The sequence below is a fragment of the Monodon monoceros genome, unplaced genomic scaffold (assembly GCF_005190385.1).
Source record: "Monodon monoceros isolate NGI ecotype Baffin Bay Population unplaced genomic scaffold, NGI_Narwhal_1 Super_Scaffold_21, whole genome shotgun sequence".
NCBI classification, from domain to species: domain Eukaryota; kingdom Metazoa; phylum Chordata; class Mammalia; order Artiodactyla; family Monodontidae; genus Monodon; species Monodon monoceros.
Window position 1 is genome coordinate 71,756,159 of NW_021703778.1, and position 21,630 is coordinate 71,777,788.

At 37.1% G+C, this 21,630-nt stretch overlaps 1 protein-coding gene across 4 annotated transcripts in view; it reads left to right on the plus strand.

Annotated features, from left to right (window-relative positions):
• The window catches only part of GLCE (glucuronic acid epimerase), a 116,892-nt gene that overhangs the window by 91,227 nt on the left and 4,035 nt on the right, over nucleotides 1-21,630 (plus strand). For 2 of the 4 annotated variants that reach the window (XM_029237315.1, XM_029237314.1), the window contains exons 2-3: nucleotides 10,949-11,544; nucleotides 15,362-15,607. In XM_029237315.1, coding sequence (XP_029093148.1) covers nucleotides 10,962-11,544; nucleotides 15,362-15,607 — 829 coding nt within the window. In that variant the 5' untranslated portion in view covers nucleotides 10,949-10,961. Of the gene's footprint in view, nucleotides 1-10,210; nucleotides 10,260-10,948; nucleotides 11,545-15,361; nucleotides 15,608-21,630 lie in introns of those variants that run through there. The other 2 variants (XM_029237312.1, XM_029237316.1) reach the window with 2 other exon arrangements.

Consider the following 21,630-nt stretch of genomic DNA (forward strand, 5'->3'; position numbering starts at 1 on the left):
GTCTATTTAGGTCTTCTGCCCATTTTTGGATTGGGTTGTTTGTTTTTTTGTTATTGAGCTGCATGAGCTGCTTGTACCAAAATGTTCATTGCAATTCTATTTACAATAGCCAGGACATGGAAGCAACCTAAGTGTCCATCATCGGATGAATGGATAAAGAAGATGTGGCACATATATACAATGGAATATTACTCAGCCATAAAAAGAAACGAAATTGAGCTATTTGTAATGAGGTGGATGGACCTAGAGTCTGTCATACAGAGTGAAGTAAGTCAGAAATAGAAAAACAAATACCGTATGCTAACACATATATATGGAATCTAAGAAAAAAAAAAAAAGGTCATGAAGAACCTAGGGGTAAGATGGGAATAAAGACACAGACCTACTAGAGAATGGACTTGAGGATATGGGGAAGGGGAAGGGGAAGCTGTGACAAAGTGAGAGAGTGGCATGGACATATATACACTACCAAACGTAAAATAGATAGCTAGTGGAAGCAGCCACATAGCACAGGGAGATCAGCTCGGTGGTTTGTGACCACCTAGAGGGGTGGGATAGGGAGGGTGGGAGGGAGGGAGACGCAAGAGGGAAGAGATATGGGAACATATGTATATGTATAACTGATTCACTTTGTTATAAAGCAGAAACTAACACACCATTGTAAAGCAATTATACTCCAATAAAGATGTTTAAAAAAAAAAGAAAAAGTAGTAACTGTGGTGGATTGAAACACATCAAGTATGTTTAAAATTAATGAATTCAGATGTTACTTTTAAAAAGTCATTGTTTATTTTTGGAGTTTATTAGGGAGTCAATTCATTATTTCAAAAATTGGTAAAGGAAAGATTCAAGCATTAATTCTGGCTTTCCTGTACAAACTGTATAGGGATAACCAAATAACTGCTATGGGCAAGATTTTCTTTAACAGAAATATTTCAGCTACTACATTAAGAAAGGCTGATAGAATTATAATATCACCATTTTGCAGCCCCCCTAATGAAAGAATTATCAGTGGTTTCTAAAACCATTTGATGGATTGCTAATGCAGAACTTTATAATGACTAGATCAGGCTGACAACACCTGAACATACAGATTAATCCTAACAGAAAAAAAAAAAAAGAGACTACCAGACATATATTTCCTGATGAAAGTTCACACCTCTACCATAAAGTATTCTTGCTGAAAAATCAAACCGTACTTTTGTCAAGCTGTGGAATCAGCTACTGGTTTATAGGAAGTACCCAGGGATGGAATCAGAGTTAATACATTGCAGCCACTAAAAGAGAGGAAGGTAGCACTCAATACGAGGCAAAAGCATACTCTTGATATAACAGGTTACTTCAATAACAAGGAAATTTTAGAAATTGGTTTTTATGCTTGGAAATTTAAAAAATTGTGGAGTCTTTGGATTAAGACATGGAAAATGAGTTTACAAGACAGTAGACTGAGGTGAATAGGAGAAAATATTTGCAAATCATATATCTGATAAGGGATTAAAATCCAGAATATATAGAGAACTCCTAAAACTCAACAATAAAAAAAATTTGAAAATGGGGGACTTCCTGGTGGTCCCTGGTGGCTAAGGCTCTGCGCTGGCTTCCACTGCAGGGGGTGTGGGTCTGATCCCTGGTTGGGGAATTAGAATCCTGCATGCCAGCACAGCCCGGCTTAAAAAAAAAAAAAGCCAAAGATGGGCAAGGGACTTGAATAAACATTTCTTCAAAGAAGATATACAAATAGCCAATAAGCACATGAAAAGATGCCCAACATCACTAATCATTAGGGAAATGCAAATCAAAACTACAATGAGATGCTCACACACATTAGGATGGTTTTATTTAAAAAAATAAAATAAAAAATCACAAGTGTTGGCGAGGATGTGGAGAAATTAGAACCCTGTGCACTTTTGGTGAGGTTGTTAATATGTTACAATCTCTGTGGAAAACAGTATGGAGATTCCTGAAAAACTTAAAAATGGACTTTCCATATGATCCAGCAATTCCATTTTGGGATTTATGTCCAAAAGAAATGAAAACAGGGTCTCAAAAAGATATTTGTACACCCATGTTCATAGTAGCATTATTCACAGCAGCAACCAAAGTGCCCGTCAACTGATGAATGAATAAGCAAAATGTGGTATATACCTATAATGAAATATTATTGAGCCTGAAAAAGGAAGGAAATTTGACATATGCTACAACATGGATGAAACTTGGGTTCATTATGCTAAGTGAAATAGGTCAGTCACGAAAAGACAAATACTATATGATTCCACTTATATGAGATACTTAGACTAGTCAAAATCATAGATGCAGAAAGTGTGGTTGTCAGGGGCTGGTGGGGAGAGAGGAATAGGGAAATGTTATTGTTTAATGGGTATGAGTTTCAGTTTTACAAGATGGGAAGAGTTATGGTGATGAATGGTAGTGATGGCCCCACAACATTGTGAATGTATGTAATACCACATAACTGTACACTTAAAAATGCCTAAGATAGTCAATTTTATGTTACTTGAATTTTACCACCCAAGAAAAAAAATTGGAAAAAAAAATGTGCACTTCCACACTCTGGGCTAATAGAAGACACCAGATGGTCTCAGGTCTCCTTGCAAATAGAGCACAGACAGAACCACAAGTATACCTTCCCCTAACTCCTGAGTTCTAATTTGAGTTTTTATTTATACAATTAACATATTCTTCATTAGATGGTTCTTCTTTTAAAAAATTTTTTATTGAAGTATAGTTGATTTATAATGTGTTAATTGCTGCTGTATACATGGTTCTCCTTTATCTCTATAGTTTGAAGTTTTTTGTTTTTGTTTTGTTTTTTCCTTTCATGATGATGGAAATGTTTATAAGAGAATGGAAAGCAGAAGTATTGGTTTAAGTTGCTTCTAAGCAGATTTGTGTTGAGTAACCGAGCAGATAAATTTGAGCTTTGATGTCTTGGGTAATTTTCATTCTGAGAGTTATTACAAATAATCTATATCAAAGATTCTATGTTCTTATCAGAAATTAAGCTAAGTAGAAAAAAAAAGGTAAAGCATTTATATTCTGGGTTTTTCTTTGTTTCTCTTTTCTTCCCCCCCCCCACAGCTAATAAAAATGCAATCATGGAATAAAAAATTTTTATCTTAAGATTTCTACTTTCTTATACCTGAACTAATGTTAGTTACTAATTTTAGTTTAGTAATTAGTCCTTATACTAATGTTAGTTACTCCTATAAATACCGCCACTGTGGGGTTTTTAGAACACCAGTACATTATTTTCAAAGCCTCAAATTAACATGGACTGATGAAACTGTTATTAAGCTCCATTTTTATCTCTGGAGAAAGGTTTTGCTTCAACAAGCTATCCCAGAACATCATTATAATTATTGGCAGAATGAAGCGTTGTAATGAATTTGTAAGCTGTTGCTAGATTTGTAGGGCCAATGGGAATCCTATTTTCAAGAGCTTAATTATTCTAATCCACCTGCAGACCAGGTACTGGGCTATGTATACATAAATATCATAATTATGACTTCCCTTTCTATTCTTTTCTAATAGTAACATGGTTTGTAATTATACTGTTAGATTTGAAGAAGATTCAAAAATAACAGCAGCTTCATTTAGAAATGCTAATATGATTTTAAAATAACTAGATAACTCTTTCTAAAATTGTACTCTACCTATGTAAACTGTTGATTCAAGGTCAAAATTCAGCTTTATCTAGAATAAGATCTGTTAATGTCTGAGTTCAATTCACAATCTGGTAACCTGCTATAAATTAGAGTATCTCTTGGGAAAGGGTGGTATTCAGCTTCTGAAATAAAATATATATCAGCTCAAAGATACCCTGTGAACGTCAGAGCACGGGGTTTGGAGTTCAAATCCCTAGTGAACCATCAAATAATCATATGACCTAGGGTAAATTACTTAACATCACAGAGCCTCAGTTTCATCATCTGTAAAATAGAAATATAATTTTTAATCTTAAATTCTCAGCTATCTTGGCTTGGTCCTTGTCCTCTGTTTTAATGAATCTCTTGTGGGCTATTATACCTTGGTCTCTTCATCCTTAAAATGTGAATAATATAATATACTATAAACCCCCTGCTCATTTCTTTGAGATGTTTGCCTAGGAATATAATCTCATTTGAAGCATTGTGAGCCACTTGTATCAAAGATTATTTTAACTTTGTTTTTTTTTTTAATGGACTAGCAGAATTACCTTTTCATTTTGTCCTTTATTTTCAGTAGTTGCTAGGGAATACTACTTGCTTGCATTACTGGAAGAGTCCTGACCACCAAAAGTATAGGCAGTTCTCCTTTGAGTTGGAGCTATCACAGAATACTTAAACATTTGACTGTGTAATTTAAATCTTGGTCTGTCAAGCAGTAAACAGATGGAACTTTACTAACAGCAGTTCTTAAATTATAAATCCATTTTAAAGAGTTGGCCAATATACAGCATCACAATCCGTATTCTGTTATGTCAGTTATGTTCATTTTTATTTGGATTATGATTTCAGAATACCCAAATATGGGAAAGGAAACAAAATTGTCTCTTTCAAATGTCTGTTATTTTTTAAAATTGCGTGTTTAACAGTGTTCATTCAGTAAATATTTATTGAATGCCTACTTGAACCAGGCACATTTCTAGGCATTGGGGATGCAGCAATGACCAGGAGAAGCAAAATCTCAACCCTTGTGGAACTTACATTCTAGTGGATTGGAGAGGGCTTATAATCTGAATATGTATAATACCAAGTAGTGATAAATGCTATGAAGAAAAATAAAGCCAAGTAAGGACCTAAAGAATGATGGGGTGAGAACTGCTATTTAGGATAGGGTGGTCAGAGAGGGCCTCTCTAATAAACTGACGCTTAAGCAGTGACCTGAAGAAGTAAGGGAGCAAGCCAAGTGGATATCTGGGGAAACAGGTTGCCAAGCAGAGGGAATGGCAAATGCAAACACCCTGATTTCGGAGCATGCTTGACTGTAAGTCTACTCATTCCACCTAGAAGCTTTCACTTAAAACGTTACTGTGTTTCATAACACATTTTACATAACTTTTTTTTTTTTTTTTTTTTTTACAGTTTGTGTATCATTGCGTTATTGTTTCTTATGCCCATGTTTCCTACCGATCTGGCCTTTAGGGACAGGGATTGTGCCTTACCTGCCACATGTTAGCTGCCGAATAGATACTGATTGAACCAGTCAGTTTGATTTTCTATTGAGCAACTACTATTCCTTCTATTTACTTGCTACCAAAGGATTATAAGAATATAAATTGTTAGATATATAAATAAAAAAGAGAAAATAATGGGCAAGCAGGCATTGGTCTACATTGTTCAGAGGAAGGAAAAAGCCAATAACTTCTTTCACTGAAATCTATTACAAATTTATTTGAAGGTTGTTCTTAACTGAAATATGACCTTCATATTTTAAAAACTCATGGTGATATCCACAGTATATGTTTACTGAATTACTCAGGAAAATGAATTTGAAAAGTAAGGTATCAGGAAAATTTCTTTGAATTGCACATAATTTTAGAAGAGAACAGTTTGCTCTCCCAAAGGAAAACTAAGTTATATTTTGCTTTACTTAATTTTTAACTGTTTGTGCAAAGAACTTATTCCACAGTTTCTTTATGATGTTTACTGAATGTTATTTCCTGTTGTAGATCTCTAAAGTTACTAAAACTAAATTTTATTGGATTATGTTTCTAATGAAATAAATCTTTAGGATCAGCAACACATGAGCTTTCAAGGTTTTTGAATTTATTTATTTACTTTTTTTTTTTTTTTTACTTTAACTTGAAAGGTTAATCTAGTTCATGGATGTAGCAAAAGCTTTAAAATGAGTAGGAAGCTTATCACCACTCAGCAGAAAACCCTGGTTTTAGCTTTTAAAGTTACTATCATTTATACTTAGCAAAATGTCAATGCAATTTACTTTTCGAAATTTGAAAGTTTCTATAGTCAATTTTCTATAATATGAGAAACATAATAAAATTATTGTACTTACCTTTAGATAAGCCTGTTTGGTAGTTAGTACTGCACGTCAATACTCAGAGTTTTCTTTCTTTCTATCCTCCCCTCCAAAAAATGTCAGTGCCTATTTTGAAAACTAAGAATTTTAACTAAAAATTTATAATTCTTTCTTTAAATATTTTAACAAGTGACTTTGACCTTCTTAATTTTCTTTTTTTATGGTTTAAAAGCACGTTAAACATATTCATGGAAAATTAGAAAATCATACTATATGTGCTGTTCTGTAACCTCCTTTTTTTCAGTTAACAACCTCCATATGTCCTTCCATCTTTCCTTCTTACCAAGCCCATAGTCAGATTTCCCAGCTTAGGACCAAGTCTCACATCTGGTTGTTATATTTCTTAAGTCTCTTTTCAAAAAGTCTAACCCAGTCTCCTTTTTCGTTTCATACCACTAATTTATTGAGGAGATGGGGCCAGCTCTCCTGCAGGATGTCTCACCTTCTTGATGTACTGGTTGCATCTGCACTTAACTTGTTCCTCTTTCCCTTGTATTTCCTGTTAACTAGAAATTAAATCGTAGGGTCAGAGAGATCCAAGTTAAACATTTTTGGCTGGGATATACAATAGGTTATGTACTTTTTATTTTAACTCATCAAGAGACAGAACATCTGCATGAGTCATCATTAATGAGACTGAATTTGACCACTGAATTAGGGTGCTGACTGATCCTTTCATTGTAGAGTTTCACCTTTTTCTCCTTGTGACTAGGAAACAATGTATTTGGTGTTACTTTGCACAGTATGAATCACTAAATCCCTGTCAAACATATGCCTGAATATAACACTTGGCTAAATTAGTAATTTCATGAGGAATTGCATAATACTAATTTTCTGATTTTAATTTTTTTCTTCTACATTATTAGCCACCCTTTTTCTGTAAAATAGAATTCTTTGTCATCTGGGGCTATTGGTGTGTTCTCCTGCAAAGATAGATAAATAACTTCTTTCATTTAGTTACCAGTTTTCGTCAGAAGATGATTTAAGTATTTTTTCTGGCTATCTCCTGTTTTGAATATCATTATAGACTCATGGATCTTTATTGATTTAGTGTGTTTCAGTCAACGTCAGTCATAATTCTCACAGCTTTGACTTAATCGGGAAAGGGACCTTTCAGATTGATGTCTCTAAGAAGCCCTGATTGCTTTTATAATTTTTTTTATCCTGAATTGCTTTTAGTAAGGAATGGTATCAGATACAAAATCTGGACATAAAGGTTATTGAAAGTTTTTAATTTTGACTTTTCTTTATTTTCCCATCACATGCCTCATCATAATGGTAGCCTACTAGTTCCATAGCAGGTTTACCCTCTTTTGGGTCATGGAGGAAGGGCACGTCTCAAAGGTGGGACAAAAGCTTTATATTTCTGTTTTAACTGGTCTAAATGTTAGTATAGCTGACGGATGATTCAAATGTTGGCACATAAATGTTTTTAATGGAGGGCTTTTTTTGTTTGTTTGTTTGAACCTCACTTAGGGGCTTCCTTGGTGGCTCAGTGGTTAAGAATCCACCTGCCAATGCAGGGGACACGGGTTCGAGCCCTAGTCCGGGAAGATCCCACATGCCACGGAGCAACTAAGCCCGTGCGCCACAACTACTGAGCCTACGCTCTAGAGCCCGCGAGCCACAACTACTGAGCCCAAGCACCACAACTACTGAAGCCTGCGTGCCTAGAGCCCATGCTTTGCAACAAGAGAAGCCACCCAATAAGCAGCCCGTGCACCACAATGAAGAGTAGCCTCTGCTCACCACAACTAGAGAAAAGCCTGCGCGCAGCAGCAAAGACCCAACGCAGTCAAAAATAAAAATAAATAAATGAAATTAAAACAAAGAACATCACGTAGTATTATCCATTTGCCCATGCTACTATATAAGGAAATCCTCAATTTATAACTGTGACTTCTGAAGGTTTGCTTGTACCACACTTCTTTTTTTAGCGTCCAACACATTTTCTCATAGTAATAATGCAGGTGATGAAATGTATTATTGGATTCCAGCTCTTACAATCTGTGTATGATTTCCAAGTTGTACCAGACCCATATCTTTGCCTCCCTTCCCTCCTGATGCCCCACTGAAATAAAATATATAGAAATAAGAAATGAAGAAGCCAATAACAGTAAATAGGAAGATTACCATAGGGTGATAATTAAACAGATTTCCGGATCTCTGTTCCAGTACTAGAAGGCACAGCTGTACCCTCTCCTTCCTTCCCCTTATCTCTCTCACCTCTGCACTTGAACTATAGATAGCTGGCGTGAACCCCAGCCAAAACACCAGCAGATTTTCTTTAGAGAAATTGGGAAAAGCTAAGGCTTCTAGAGTACGAGTTATGTCCCCAGGACAAAAGAAAAAGTCATCTTCATTCTGGTATTTAGAGGGCCAGCTGGCTACCCACCCACACACCCTAAAGGAACACTGTCACTCCGCCTGTACCCAACCCACACAGAGCCCCTCTCAGGAGAACAATCTAGCCCAAAAGCAGACCATCTTCACAATAACAGAGGAAATCTGTGTTAGCTAATGAGTCATTCAAGCCTAAAGATGAGTGAGTAAACAGAGATCACAGGCGTATGAGGAAAGCTAACACCATGAAAGAGACTAAAATAACCAGAAAAATGACCACCAAAGAAAACAGAGATAATCAGAGAGAACTTTACAAAAACAGAACCCTAACATACTCAGAGCCGCAAGAAGATACTACATCCATTAAACAAGAATAAGAGAACACAAGGTTTCAGGTTGAAAGGGCACACCAAGTGCTGAAATAGTGAATCAAATATCATACTGTTAACACATTCTCACAAAACTGCAGAATTCCTAGGGTAAACACAAGACTCAGAGGGAAGTCATGTACAAAATGGCAAGTATCAGACTGAAGTCAAACCTCTCATCAGTAGCCCGTAATGCTTTAAGAAAGTAAAACATTGCCTACAGCATTTAGAAAGAAAATAATACGCGGCCCAAGGATTCTATATCCTGCCAAACTGTCAATCAAAGGTGCGAGCAGAATAAAGTTGCTTTCAGACATGCAAGGGCTTAGGGTTTACCTCCTCTTGGAATTAAAAGAAATGAGCTTTTAATTGAAAAACACCATCAGCTTTCTTGAAAAACAGAAAATCATTGTGTAATTTTTCATTAAACGTTTTCATTTTGCGGTTTGATTTTTTTTAATCTCATTGCTGCCAGAAGGGTTTATTGAGAGGAAAAGGGGGAAGAAGGATTACAACCATAAAATAAGTAGTTTTGGATTTACACCATAAAATAAATTACAGAGCTACTGTAGCAAACAGCAGTAAGCCTACTCTCTTTACTCTCAGTGGGCAGAGATATTCCATATGTTGCACATGTAACTAACCCATAATTTTCCATGTTTCCCAGTGACCCCAGCAACAGGCATTCCAGGACTACCTACAGTACAATCACAACTGGTTGGTACACCACATGGCCAGTAGGGGCAACAGCATCAAATTCTCCCATCATGACTGGAAAGACAGGATCTGGCTTATATTTAAAAGCATCATTCTGACTGCTATGTTGAGAATAGACTTTGGGGTAGAATAGTAGAGCAAGGGTAAAAGCAGGGAGAGCAGGTTAGACATCACTGTAGTATTCCAAGTGAAATATGGCAGTGGCTCTGATGTGTTGGTAACTTGTGTAGTTGGTGAAAAGTGATTAGATTCTGGGTATAATTTGAAGGTAGGGACAGCAGGATTTCCTGACTGGTTGGATATGGGGTGAACAAGAAAGGAGTCAGTATTTCTGGTCTGAGCAGTAAAGGAGGAGCAGATTGAAGGGAAAGATTAGGGATTAAATTTTGAATGTTATGTTTTAGAAGTCCATTTCACCTTCAAATAAAGATGTCAGTTATTGATACTTGGATTGGCACATAGGTATATGTGCCTGCAGTTCTGAAGAAAGGTCTGGCCTGGAGATAGAATTTTGGGAAAAGTCAACATATAAATTGTATTTAAAGCCATGAGATTGGGTGAGATCACCTGGGAGTGAATAGAGATAAAGAAGAGGTCTGAGGACTGGGGCCCTAAGGCATTTCAACATTCAGGTTCAGAGAGATGAGAAGGAATGATCAGAGATGACTAGGAGGAGCACCCAGCTGGGGTATAAGGAGAACCAAGAACGCATGGTGCCCCGGGAGTCCTGGGAAGAAAGTGTTTCAGGAAGGAAAGAGTCGTTTACTATTTCATGCTGCTGAGAAGCAACATAGGGTGAGCACTAAAAATTCATTGTTGGATTTGGCAACATGTATGTCAGTGTTTACCTTGACATGACCTGTTATATTTTTTTCAAACAGCTACTCAGTCGTTAGGACAAAAATATGTATTAAGTTGTTTGAGCCCAACTACTTCACAAATGGAAGTAATAGGGTATTTTTTGTTTGTTTGTTTGCGGTACGCGGGCCTGTCACTGTTGCGGCCTCTCCCGTTGCGGAGCACAGGCTCCGGACGCGCAGGCTCAGCGGCCATGGCCCACGGGCCCAGCCGTTCTGCGGCATGTGGTATCTTCCTGGACCGGGGCACGAACTTGTGTCCCCCGCATCGGCAGGCGGACTCTCAACCACTGTGCCACTAGGGAAGCCCAACAGGTTTTTTTTTTTTTGACCTAGGGGCTTCATGAAAGAATTATTAAGAATCCAAGGGAGCCACAAACAGAGAAAGATTGGGAATCTTTGCTTTAGAGGATCATGCTAACTGAGCATTTTAAGAGGGGGGAAGCAACTCTTGCCTTTTCTTTGTCTCTGCTGAAAAGTTTGAGTTAGTAATTTTAAATCTGATCAGATTACATGCAGTTAATAAAATTGCCCTAATGTGGTGGTTCAGTACCTTAAAAGTAAATCTTATCCTATGAAATGTCAGTAAGTACATCTTTGTGTGAATTTTTCTTCTTGCCTCCATAGGTATGGTCTGAATATGCGTTGCTTGGCAGCTCGGGTCAACTATAAGACTTTGATTGTCATCTGCGCACTCTTCACTTTGGTCACAGTACTTTTGTGGAATAAGTGTTCCAGCGACAGAGCGATCCAGTTTCCACGGCACTCGAGTAGTGGCTTCAGAGTGGATGCGTTAGAAAAAAGAGCAGCAGCATCTGAGAGCAACAACTATGTGAACCACATGGCCAAGCACTCTGAGGAGGCATTCCCTCAGGAACAGCAGAAAGCGCCCCCTGTTGTTGGAGGCTTCAATAGCAATGGGGGAAGCAAGGTGTTAGGGCTCAAATATGAAGAAATTGACTGTCTCATAAATGATGAACACACAATTAAAGGGAGACGAGAGGGGAATGAAGTCTTTCTTCCATTTACCTGGGTAGAGAAATATTTTGACGTTTACGGAAAGGTGGTTCAGTACGATGGCTATGATCGGTTTGAATTCTCTCATAGCTATTCCAAAGTCTATGCACAGAGAGCCCCTTATCACCCTGATGGTGTATTTATGTCCTTTGAAGGCTACAATGTGGAAGTCCGAGACAGAGTCAAGTGCATAAGTGGGGTTGAAGGTTGGTATCCATCTACTCCACTGCATTTTTCTGTCCTGATTGTGTTGAGGAATAAGAGACTGTGTTAATTATATAGCAAGTACTTACATAGCTTACTATCAAGAGACCTTCCATCACTCTGACTTAGCAGGGAGGAACAGGTTAAACCTGAACTTTCTAGATGGTGTGATTTAAGGGCTACAATAAGATCATACCTGATTAAATAGGATTATGCCATTAACCTACCCCAGAAACTAAAATTATCATCAGTAAAGTCAAGGCACAGCATCTCCAGAAACTTTGCATTAAAATATACAGTTATTATCCTAATAACCTATCGTAATAGGTTATTATCATATCCTATGAGAGGAGATGGGAAAGGGGGACAGGCCATCCAGTGGACCCATCAGTGTACCAAGTCTTATTACCAGATTAGCCAGGTATCATCCCTAGATGGAGGTTTACAGTTCTCAGAACAAGATAATACATAATATCATTTTCTCTGAACTTCATGAACTCCTATAGTCTATTACATAATGTGTTTCATTGGCTTTAAAACCTGGGGGTTCCTTATGGGTATAATTAATACATTTTGGAATTTGTATTTCAAACCTAGGATTGATCAGAAAGCCATATTGAATTTGACTTTAAAGTATATCATTTAATCAGAGGAAAGAACTTAGTGTGTTTTAAGATTGCTTAGTTTGGGTTTTATTTCATTTTTCTCATTTTGTTCTAGAAAGTGATTTTAGGGCTTCCCTGGTGGCGCAGTGGTTGAGAGTCCGCCTGCCGACACAGGGGACACGGGTTCATACCCCGGTCCAGGAAGGTCCCACATGCCGCGGAGCAGCTGGGCCCGTGAGCCATGGCCACTGAGCCTGCGCATCCGGTGCCTGTGCTCCACAAAGGGAGAGGCCACAACAGTGAGAGTCCCACGTACCGCAAAAAATAAAAAAATAATAATAAATAGAAAGTGATTTTAATATCTTAATATTTTAATTTTTGTAATATCTTTACTGAATGTTTAGAAGAAGGAAGGGGGTAAATTCACTTATATTCTTACCATTCAAGATAATTATTACCATTTTTATATATTCTCAGAAGGTCTTTATACCTAGGTATATGTTTTAACATAGTTATAATGATATTTATTGTGCAGTGTTCAGGAGGGTAGTAGTTTTTTAGAGGCTTGAAAGATATCCATCGCCAAACCTTTTTTTTTTTTCCAGTAATTTTTAAAAGTGTGTAAGCTTAATAGGTGCTTAGATGCTAAAGAAAAAGTAAAAAGCAACCATAACCACTGTTAATGTTTTGATGTCTTTTCCAATCTTTTTGTTGTTTTTGTAGATATACATTTTTAAACAAATTAGAATCATGCTGTATAGTCAATTTTGTATTCTTTTTTAGTTCAACGTGTTATGATTATTTCCTCTTGTTATTGAATATTTTAATCACTAATATTCGTAATAAGGACGTGCCATAATAATGTATGGAACCTTTCTCTTTAGTTGGACATTTAGGTCATTTCCACTTTTTTGCCATTATACATAATGGTATAGATATTCATAGTTAATCATTTGCTGTTTTAATTGTATTCTCAGAGTAGTTCCCTAGGAAATAAATTACCATGTCAAATAGTATCAGTTAATCTATTTTACCAAACTACTTTCCAAGACGGTTGACCCTATTCATGCTTCCAATAGCAGAGTATAAGGGTGCTCCTGTCACCCAATTCCTGCCATCATGAAAGTTCATTTTTTAATCTGTTGTTTACAAAGGGATCTCATAATTTGCTTTCTGTAGCAATTAGTGAGGTCAGATATCTTTTTCATATGCTGTTAACCATTATAGAATGGGCTTGATGTTCTTTCCCCCTTTTTCAATGTGATTAATGTTGTTTTTTAGAAAAATATATTTGTGAGACCTTTTATATATATAGCAAGGGTGGTAGCACCTTGTTGCATTTGTTAAAGATATTTTCTTTCATTTGGCTGTCTTTTCATTTTATTTATGGTTTGTTAGTTTTAGAAATGTTTAGTTCTATTTACTAAACTTAGGGGTTTTTTTTTTAATTCTTCCTTTTATGCTTAGAAAATCATTTGCCATGCCACGATCAGCTGTTCATCTGTATTTTCTCTAATAGTTTTATGGGGGGGGGGTTTACATTTAACTTTTTATTCAAGCTAAACGGATTTGTATTTTGACAAATGGTACAAGGTCAGGGCCTAATTTTAGATTTTTTTTTCCCTTAACGTTTATTGAATAATCTCCTCTTTTCCCCACTGATCAATGATTCAATCTTTATCATTATACTAAAATATTTTGAAACTAGAGTATGTTTCTAAATCTTTACTAGAGTATGTTTCTGGCCTAGTATTTGGTTCCATTGATCAGTCAATCACTTCTTAGGCCAATTGCACATTATTGTAGTTATTACCCATCAAATGAGATAGTATAAACCTTGCTTTTATTAAGTAAAAATAATTCTATTTGAACTTTGAAAAAAAAAATCTACCCTTGGAGAAAGAATATTGAAGTTAAAAAGCTTATCTGTAGCCTAGGTTTTTTAGCCTGTATGGTCTCTAATTCCTTAAACTATTTTGAAACTACATCAAAACACATACAGTTTTGTAGGTTCCCAGTTTCTGCCATGCCCATCTGTTGCTTGTTTATTTTAAGACTACAAATAGGAGTTTATCTCTCAACATATACACCATGATGCAATAATACAGTATTCTGTACAGTGTGGTATTATTGTATTTCCCATGTAGAAAATTACTAAAATAAACACTAATGCCAAACATTTAAAAATTTTGCTTAGAACTTTACAAGAGGTAATCCACTAATGAATTTATCAAGAATCTATGGTTAAATATACAACTTTAATTCATGCTTTAAAAAAAGCACTCTTTGTTCTCAAGAATTACATTTTGATGTGAAGGATATGAAAAAGAATTGCAAACTGTGTTTATACTTTAATTTGCCTAGTCATAGCTGGCTTTTTTTTTTAATATATATATATAAATTTATTTATTTATTTATTTATTTTTGGCTGTGTTGGGTCTTTGTTTCTGTGCGAGGGCTTTCTCCAGTTACAGCGAGCAGGGGCCACTCTTCGTTGCGGTGCACAGGCCTCTCACTATCGCAGCCTCTCTTGTTGCGGAGCACAGGCTCCAGACGTGCAGGCTCAGTAGTTGTGGCTCACGGGCCCAGTTGCTCCACGGCATGTGGGATCCTCCCAGACCAGGGCTCGAACCTGTGTCCCCTGCATTGGCAGGCAGACTCTCAACCACTACGCCACCAGGGAAGCCCCCCATAGCTGGCTTCTTAAACAAATACTTTTAACCGTCAGATGATAAAGTTACTAGACCACGTCTTGACACCGGAGGGAAAGATTAGTATGTAATTAACTTGACTGTTAAGTACAGATGTTAAGAAAATTTCAGGTTTAATATTCTAGAATAAAGCTGGTAACATTAACTCTATGTATTTAAATTGTGTAAAACTTGAATGTATGAAACAGAATTATGAAATATGACATCTGTAGCTATGAGCAAAAGTAGCACACATTATAAATTAGTCCTTAAAAAGATGATCCACAACATTGCATTGCTATCTGTCAACAAATAATGAATGAGAGTGAATGAGCATTTAGTTCTGTTTTTCATTTCTGGTTAATTTGGTACTTGTTTTTAGTAATTATGAAAACAGTGTAATAAGGAAGCTTAAAAGTTGCTGATAACCCTGTAACTCCCTCAGAAGTAAAACAGTGAAGAGTGGTATTCAGAATAGGATTATGAATGTCTGGAGATATTTATTTTGTTTCCCTGTTTTATAGGTGTACCTCTATCTACACAATGGGGACCTCAAGGCTATTTCTACCCAATCCAGATTGCACAGTATGGGTTAAGTCATTACAGCAAGAATCTAACTGAGAAACCCCCTCACATAGAGGTATATGAAACAGCAGAAGACAGGGACAAAAATAGCAAGCCCAATGACTGGACCGTGCCAAAGGGCTGCTTTATGGCTAGTGTGGCTGATAAGTCTAGATTCACCAATGTTAAACAGTTCACTGCTCCGGGTAAGTGATGTTTTGTTTTGTTTTGTTTAAGTGATGTGTTTTTATATGTGTTTGCTAATTTTATGTTGATTTATGTGGCACCTGACACTCCCTTAAAATTGTTTTTATGGTTTTTAAAAAACACATTAGCAGATGCCTGATATTACATATATGAAGAAACAAATAGTGTCACCCAAGTGAAATCTAAAGGATCAGCTAAAACATTTAAGGTTGTATAAGGAATATTTACTGCATGAAGAGCCAAGCCACAAGAACCAGGTTACTGCATCATGTCTTTCTCCTTCCAGGGAACCAGATCCCACAGGAATAAAGTTTCTCAGTTTATTTTAATGTTTCAGCACAGTACTCATCCTTTAATTTTTTAACTATTTTGCATTAAGGCAGAAATTTTTCTTTATAGCGAGAGCCATCCTTTCCTTTGCCTATTTTTTACCAGTAGCTTTTTATTTTTTCAAAGTAATATAGCATTACCAACCAGGCCTGCTTTCTATATTGACTTTTGGTAATGTACTAGATAGATTGTTTCAAACTTCATATAAAGCCATTTCATTAATAAAATCTTTTATAAAATCAAATTAACTTTATGCAACATTTCCCCTTTTTCTAAGACGGTCCCATTAATTGGGATATAATGTATTTCTCTCCACTAATCAATATCTATGAGAATTAATGAGTTCATTACTTAAAAAGACAATGGAATAATTTTAGTTAGCACCTCAGGCTTAATTTTCTGTGGCGGGGGGGGGGGGAATGTTGTCAAGAACAGAGCTCATCCTCCCTCCCACCAACCTTGCCAGTTGGTAAATAAAAAGAGAGAAAAGGTTATAAGACCTTTTCTGTATTCTGTCCTTGTCCTTTACTGATGACTGTGTAATTCACAGACCTTGAAAACAGCAGTACAAATCTACTCACTCTAGATGGCCTTAAGTAATGGATTTATGAGTGCTTAATGCAATGCAAATAATGGGTGGTGACCTTTACTTTTTATTCTGTGACTAAAACTTCTTTTATCCTATGGCATTCTGTGATATTCCAGTACATAGAGCATCTTTGCTTATTGTAAAGCAACAGGCTTGGCTGGGTGAGAAAGTACATGGAGATGTTTAAGAATATTTAGCTTATGACTTATAGCAGGAAATTATTAGATTAAAAAGGCCATTTGATTTTGGTTGCATCTAGAGGGCTTCTTTTTACACTGATTAATAATGTAGTCTGGATTAGGGTGGAAAGCAGCAGCCCTCATCTCGATCTCCTCAAGTGCTGGGAGGTTTTCTAGAACCATGTCTTGAACTCTGCCCTATTCAGAGCAATAGATTTCATTGTGCACTTTTGGGTACCCTGGTTAATACAAACAATAGGTCTCCTCATACTAAGTGAAGGGCCTTCACTTTAGCCCTTCATTCTGCAGCCAGCAACCAGAGATGAAACTACTTCCCAAGGTGGGTTTAAGCATATGGAGGAGAGAACTGTCTGTGACAGATATTCTGCCAGTGGCACACTAGCTACTCACAATTGGAACTCTCTGTTGGTAGGAGTGTGCTACCTCAGAATGTGGTGCTTGTTTTGATATCTTGGATGTGTCTGGAGTTGCGTTTGATACAAGTATATGAGGGAGAGTTAGTTGGAGTTGTTGCTCAGAGCAGGAGAAGAAATCAAAAAGGTGAGATGTTTATTGAAACTTAGGAATGGGAAATGAGGCTTTTTAGATGATGTAGTCTTCTTGGGAGATAAATTCAGAGAATCACTGATGAGAAGAAATTGGAACTTGTGCATAAAAGCATAGGCCTAAGTGAAGTAAGGCTCTGGAAGACCAGAGGCTACATGCTGTTGGTCTTTTTCCTTTTTGGCCTTGAATTTTTTTCCCTGAAAGGAAATAAGATTATCTAGAGGGAAAAACCATTACATGGGTCTGCAGCATATTTTTTATTGTTTTGTTTGTTGAAGAATGTTTTTTTTCCTTCTACCTAATTTTAAAATTGAATGAATTAAAACTTTATACCTGTCCTGCTTTATTAAATTAGCTTTCCCTTTCCCGAGCACTCTCTTCACTTCATTTCCATGACCTCACTTTCTCCTCTCTGTGTAGCCATTCCTTCTGAGGCTTCTTATGAACTTCTCTTCTGCCTAACCCTTGTCTCTCTCTGTTCCTTGAGGTTCTGATTAAGGCCTCTTCTCACTCCACATAGTAAACCTGTTGATTAATAACAGTTCATGTTATGTGTGAAAGCATTAATTTAAAGACTATTCTTAAATGTTTATCACCCTTTGTTGCCTAAAGTACATTTATATGTACCACATATACCAAAAATAGACACTTATAGTGACTCCTGGGAATAACCGGTCAGAGAGAGGAGTCATGGATTTCAAGCGACAGGAAACTCGAAACTTTCTATTAGTAGATTTTTTTTTTTTTACAGCTTTATTGGAGTATAATTGCTTTACAATGATATGTTAGTTTCTGCTTTATAACAAAGAGAATCAGTTATACATATGTTTCCATATCTCTTCCCTCTTGCGTCTCCCTCTCTCCCACCCTCCCTATCCCACCCCTCTAGGTGGTCACAAAGCACTGAGCTGATCTCTCTGTGCTATGTGGCTGCTTCCCACTAGCTATCTACCTTACGTTTGTTAGTGTATATACGTCCATGCCACTCTCTCACTTTGTCACAGCTTACCCTTCCCCCTCCCTATATCCTCAAGTCCCTTCTCTAGTAGGTCTGTGTCTTTATTCCTGTCTTACCCCTGTCTATTAGTAGATTTAAAGCACAGGTCTCCAGATAGTTTAGGACTCTCCAGTAGAGCTCAAAATCTTGCCTGGTATATTTCCAAAGTGGTTGCCATAACCACAGTCATGTCCCAGTTGCTACCATTCAGACCCTTCTGAGTGACGTAGACAGGATATTTAACCTCTCTGTATATCTGTAAGATAGGAATTAAAAGGCCTGTCTCATAGGATTGTGGATTGATTTAAATTGGGGATTGTGACTTCTTTGTCACTTCTCCTCTGTGGCTCAATAACCCCCTCTGGTGGTGTTAAATGATATCATTCATTACTGAGTTCTTTGAACTACATAATCTGTTATATTGAAACATAAGGTGATTGATTGAACTATATCATTTCATTAGATTTGTATACATAAAGTGACAATTAGAATGGAATTCTGAGAAGAAAATATAATTCTTCAACTTTCTCCCATTTGGACTTCTGAAGATGGTGGTGAGAATGGATGCCATAGTTAACAGTGTTGTCTGATTAATAAGGCATTACCATAAGAATAAAAAAACAAGTAGCACTCAAGATAGCCTCTGCTGAGTATAATTTAATTTAATCTTGAGTAATTCATAAGTCAATTCAGAATCCTGCGAAACATCCTGAAACATCAAGTATGTTGTACTGAGCATCAGATTCCATTTACTATCGATACAGGAAAATGCCAGCTAAGAGAGAGGTTGCATGTTGGCATTTCTCCAGGTAAGTGGATTTTTACTGTGTTAGAAATATACTTCTGACATCACTTTTTAAAAAGTCAAAGCATCATACATCTAGCAAGATGTTCTCATTCTCAGTACAACTTCCATAATTGTTTATCCCATCGAATGAAGGAATTAAGAGCCTTGGGTCAATTATATCCACACTGGCAGAGTCCAGTGTTGGAAGAGTTAAATGATCAGCTCAACGTGGTGATAATACTGTCCAAGCTAATCACACTGTGTACACTGTCATCAGTTCGCATTCCCAATCATTGCTCCAATAAGGAGCACCCAAGGTTTCCTCAAGGAGGCCTTAAAGTAGATCTGATTCTATAGCTATGTTTAAGAGAAATAATTCTTCCACTGGTTATTCTCATGAGGATGGTATTTCCAATATCATTTCTTTTTCACAATCTTTGAACTTAGACCCAGGAACCCTGGTTTCTAGTCCCTGCTCTACCACTAGTTAGCATTTGGCTTTGGGCAAACCTTTTACCCTTGCAAAGCCTCCATATCTTCATCTCTAAAATGGAAGCAGTAATTCCTGCTCTACCAACGTCAGAAGATTATTGTAAGGATCAAATGAGATAATACATGTGAATGTGTTTTTAAGATTTAAGCTCTGGGGACTTCCCTGGTGGCGCAGTGGTTAAGAATCTGCCTGCCAATGCAGGGGACACAGGTTCGAGCCCTGTTCCGGGAAGATCCCACATACCACTGAGCAACTAAGCCCATGCGCCACAACTACTGAGCCCACGTGCCGCAATTACTGAAGCCCACGCGCCTGGAGTCCATGCTCCACAACAAGAGAAGCCACTGCAGTGAAAAAAAAAAGCCCACGCACCGCAACGAAGAGTAGTCCCCGCTCACCGCAACTAGAGAAAGCCCACGTGCAGCAACGAAGGCCAACACAGCCAAAGTTAATTACTTAATTAATTAAATTTTAAAAAGATTTAAGCTCTGTATCGACCAAGATATTCACATTTACCTTTAATGTTATAAAATTTGTACTATATATATTTTTGTTGTTTTTCTTCCTCTTTTTCTTCTTCTTCCTCTTCCTCTTCTTCCTGCTGCTGCTACTGTTTGGTTTTAATATGCTCAGTTTCTTTTCTTGGTAGAAGTCAACTTTCTGAGAGTCAGGCATCATTGTACTGTAGACATGCAAGAGAAATTTCCTATTTGACGATTTGCCAAATAAAACAGCTCTGCTATTTTATCAGCCTCTGAAACCATTGGCTTCAAAATCATCATTATCATCATTTTATACTATGTTCCAAGCCACTATCCTTTTTTTTTAATCCTCACAGTTACCTTACAAAGTAATATTATTTCTACTTAACACATGAAGAAACTGAGGCTCAAATAGGTGTATCTTTTTTTTTTTTTTTTGCGGTACGCGGGCCTCTCACTGTTGTGGCCTCTCCCATTGCGGAGCACAGGCTCCGGATGCGCAGGCTCAGCGGCCATGGCTCACGGGCCCAGCCACTCCGCGGCATGTGGGACCTTCCGGGACCGGGGCACGAACCCGTGTCCCCTGCATCGGCAGGCGGACTCTCAACCACTGCGCCACCAGGGAAGCCCTCAAATAGGTGTACCTTGTTGACCCTCTCAAAGCTAGTAAGTGGTGAAGTGAGAATCCACACAAAGTTTGTTTGTTTTAACTTGAGCCTCCCCCAGTATTCCTCACTTTTTGTTGACTACATGAGCCGATTGCTTAATTTCCAGAATTTATTCACAATTCCAATGAATATCTGAAAACAAATCTATCATTTTCAACATCGATTGGTGATTCAGAGCATGTATTCTACAGCCAGACTAGACAACCTGTGTTCAACTCTTTGTACCTTAGGCAAGTTACTTAACTTCTGTGTCTGTGTTCATCATTCATAAAGTAAGAGTAATAATAGCACTACTCTTAAGTGTTATACTGACTAAATGAGTTAATATGTGTAAAGCACTTAGAACATAGTAAATACTTACTAAATATTAAGTAAATAAAAATTTTTTAGGGAATTCCCTGGTGGTCCAGTGGTTAGGACTCCATGCTTCCACAGTGGGTGGCCCAGATTCTATTCCTGGTTGGTGAGCTGAGATCGCACAAGCTGTGCAGCACAGCCAAAAAAAAAAAAATTTGTTTTTTTAATTCATGTCTAACCATTCTTTTCTTCTAGGCTCTTTCTTATAATATTATGTGCTGAGCCAGCTTTTGGCTATACTTTTTCTTTTTGTAGAATGGGTATACTAGACAGTCATTGATTATTGGCCAGCCAGTATTTGATCTAGAAAAGGCAGTTTGACCACAGTACCTTAGCTATCTGCTAAGGCCATTAACCCCTCTAATGTAAACTAGACAGGCCAGAAGGTAAGAGCTTTGCCCTGGTGCTCACAAGCCATCACGGACTCAACAAGTGTCATCTGTTTATGGTTAACTTAGCAAAAATTAAAATATTTTTAAAAATCTGACATATAAAATATTGAAGTATTAATTTTGTATGGTCAGGGATTGTCAAGGATGAATTGCAAGTAACTTTTAAATACAAAGAGCTTCT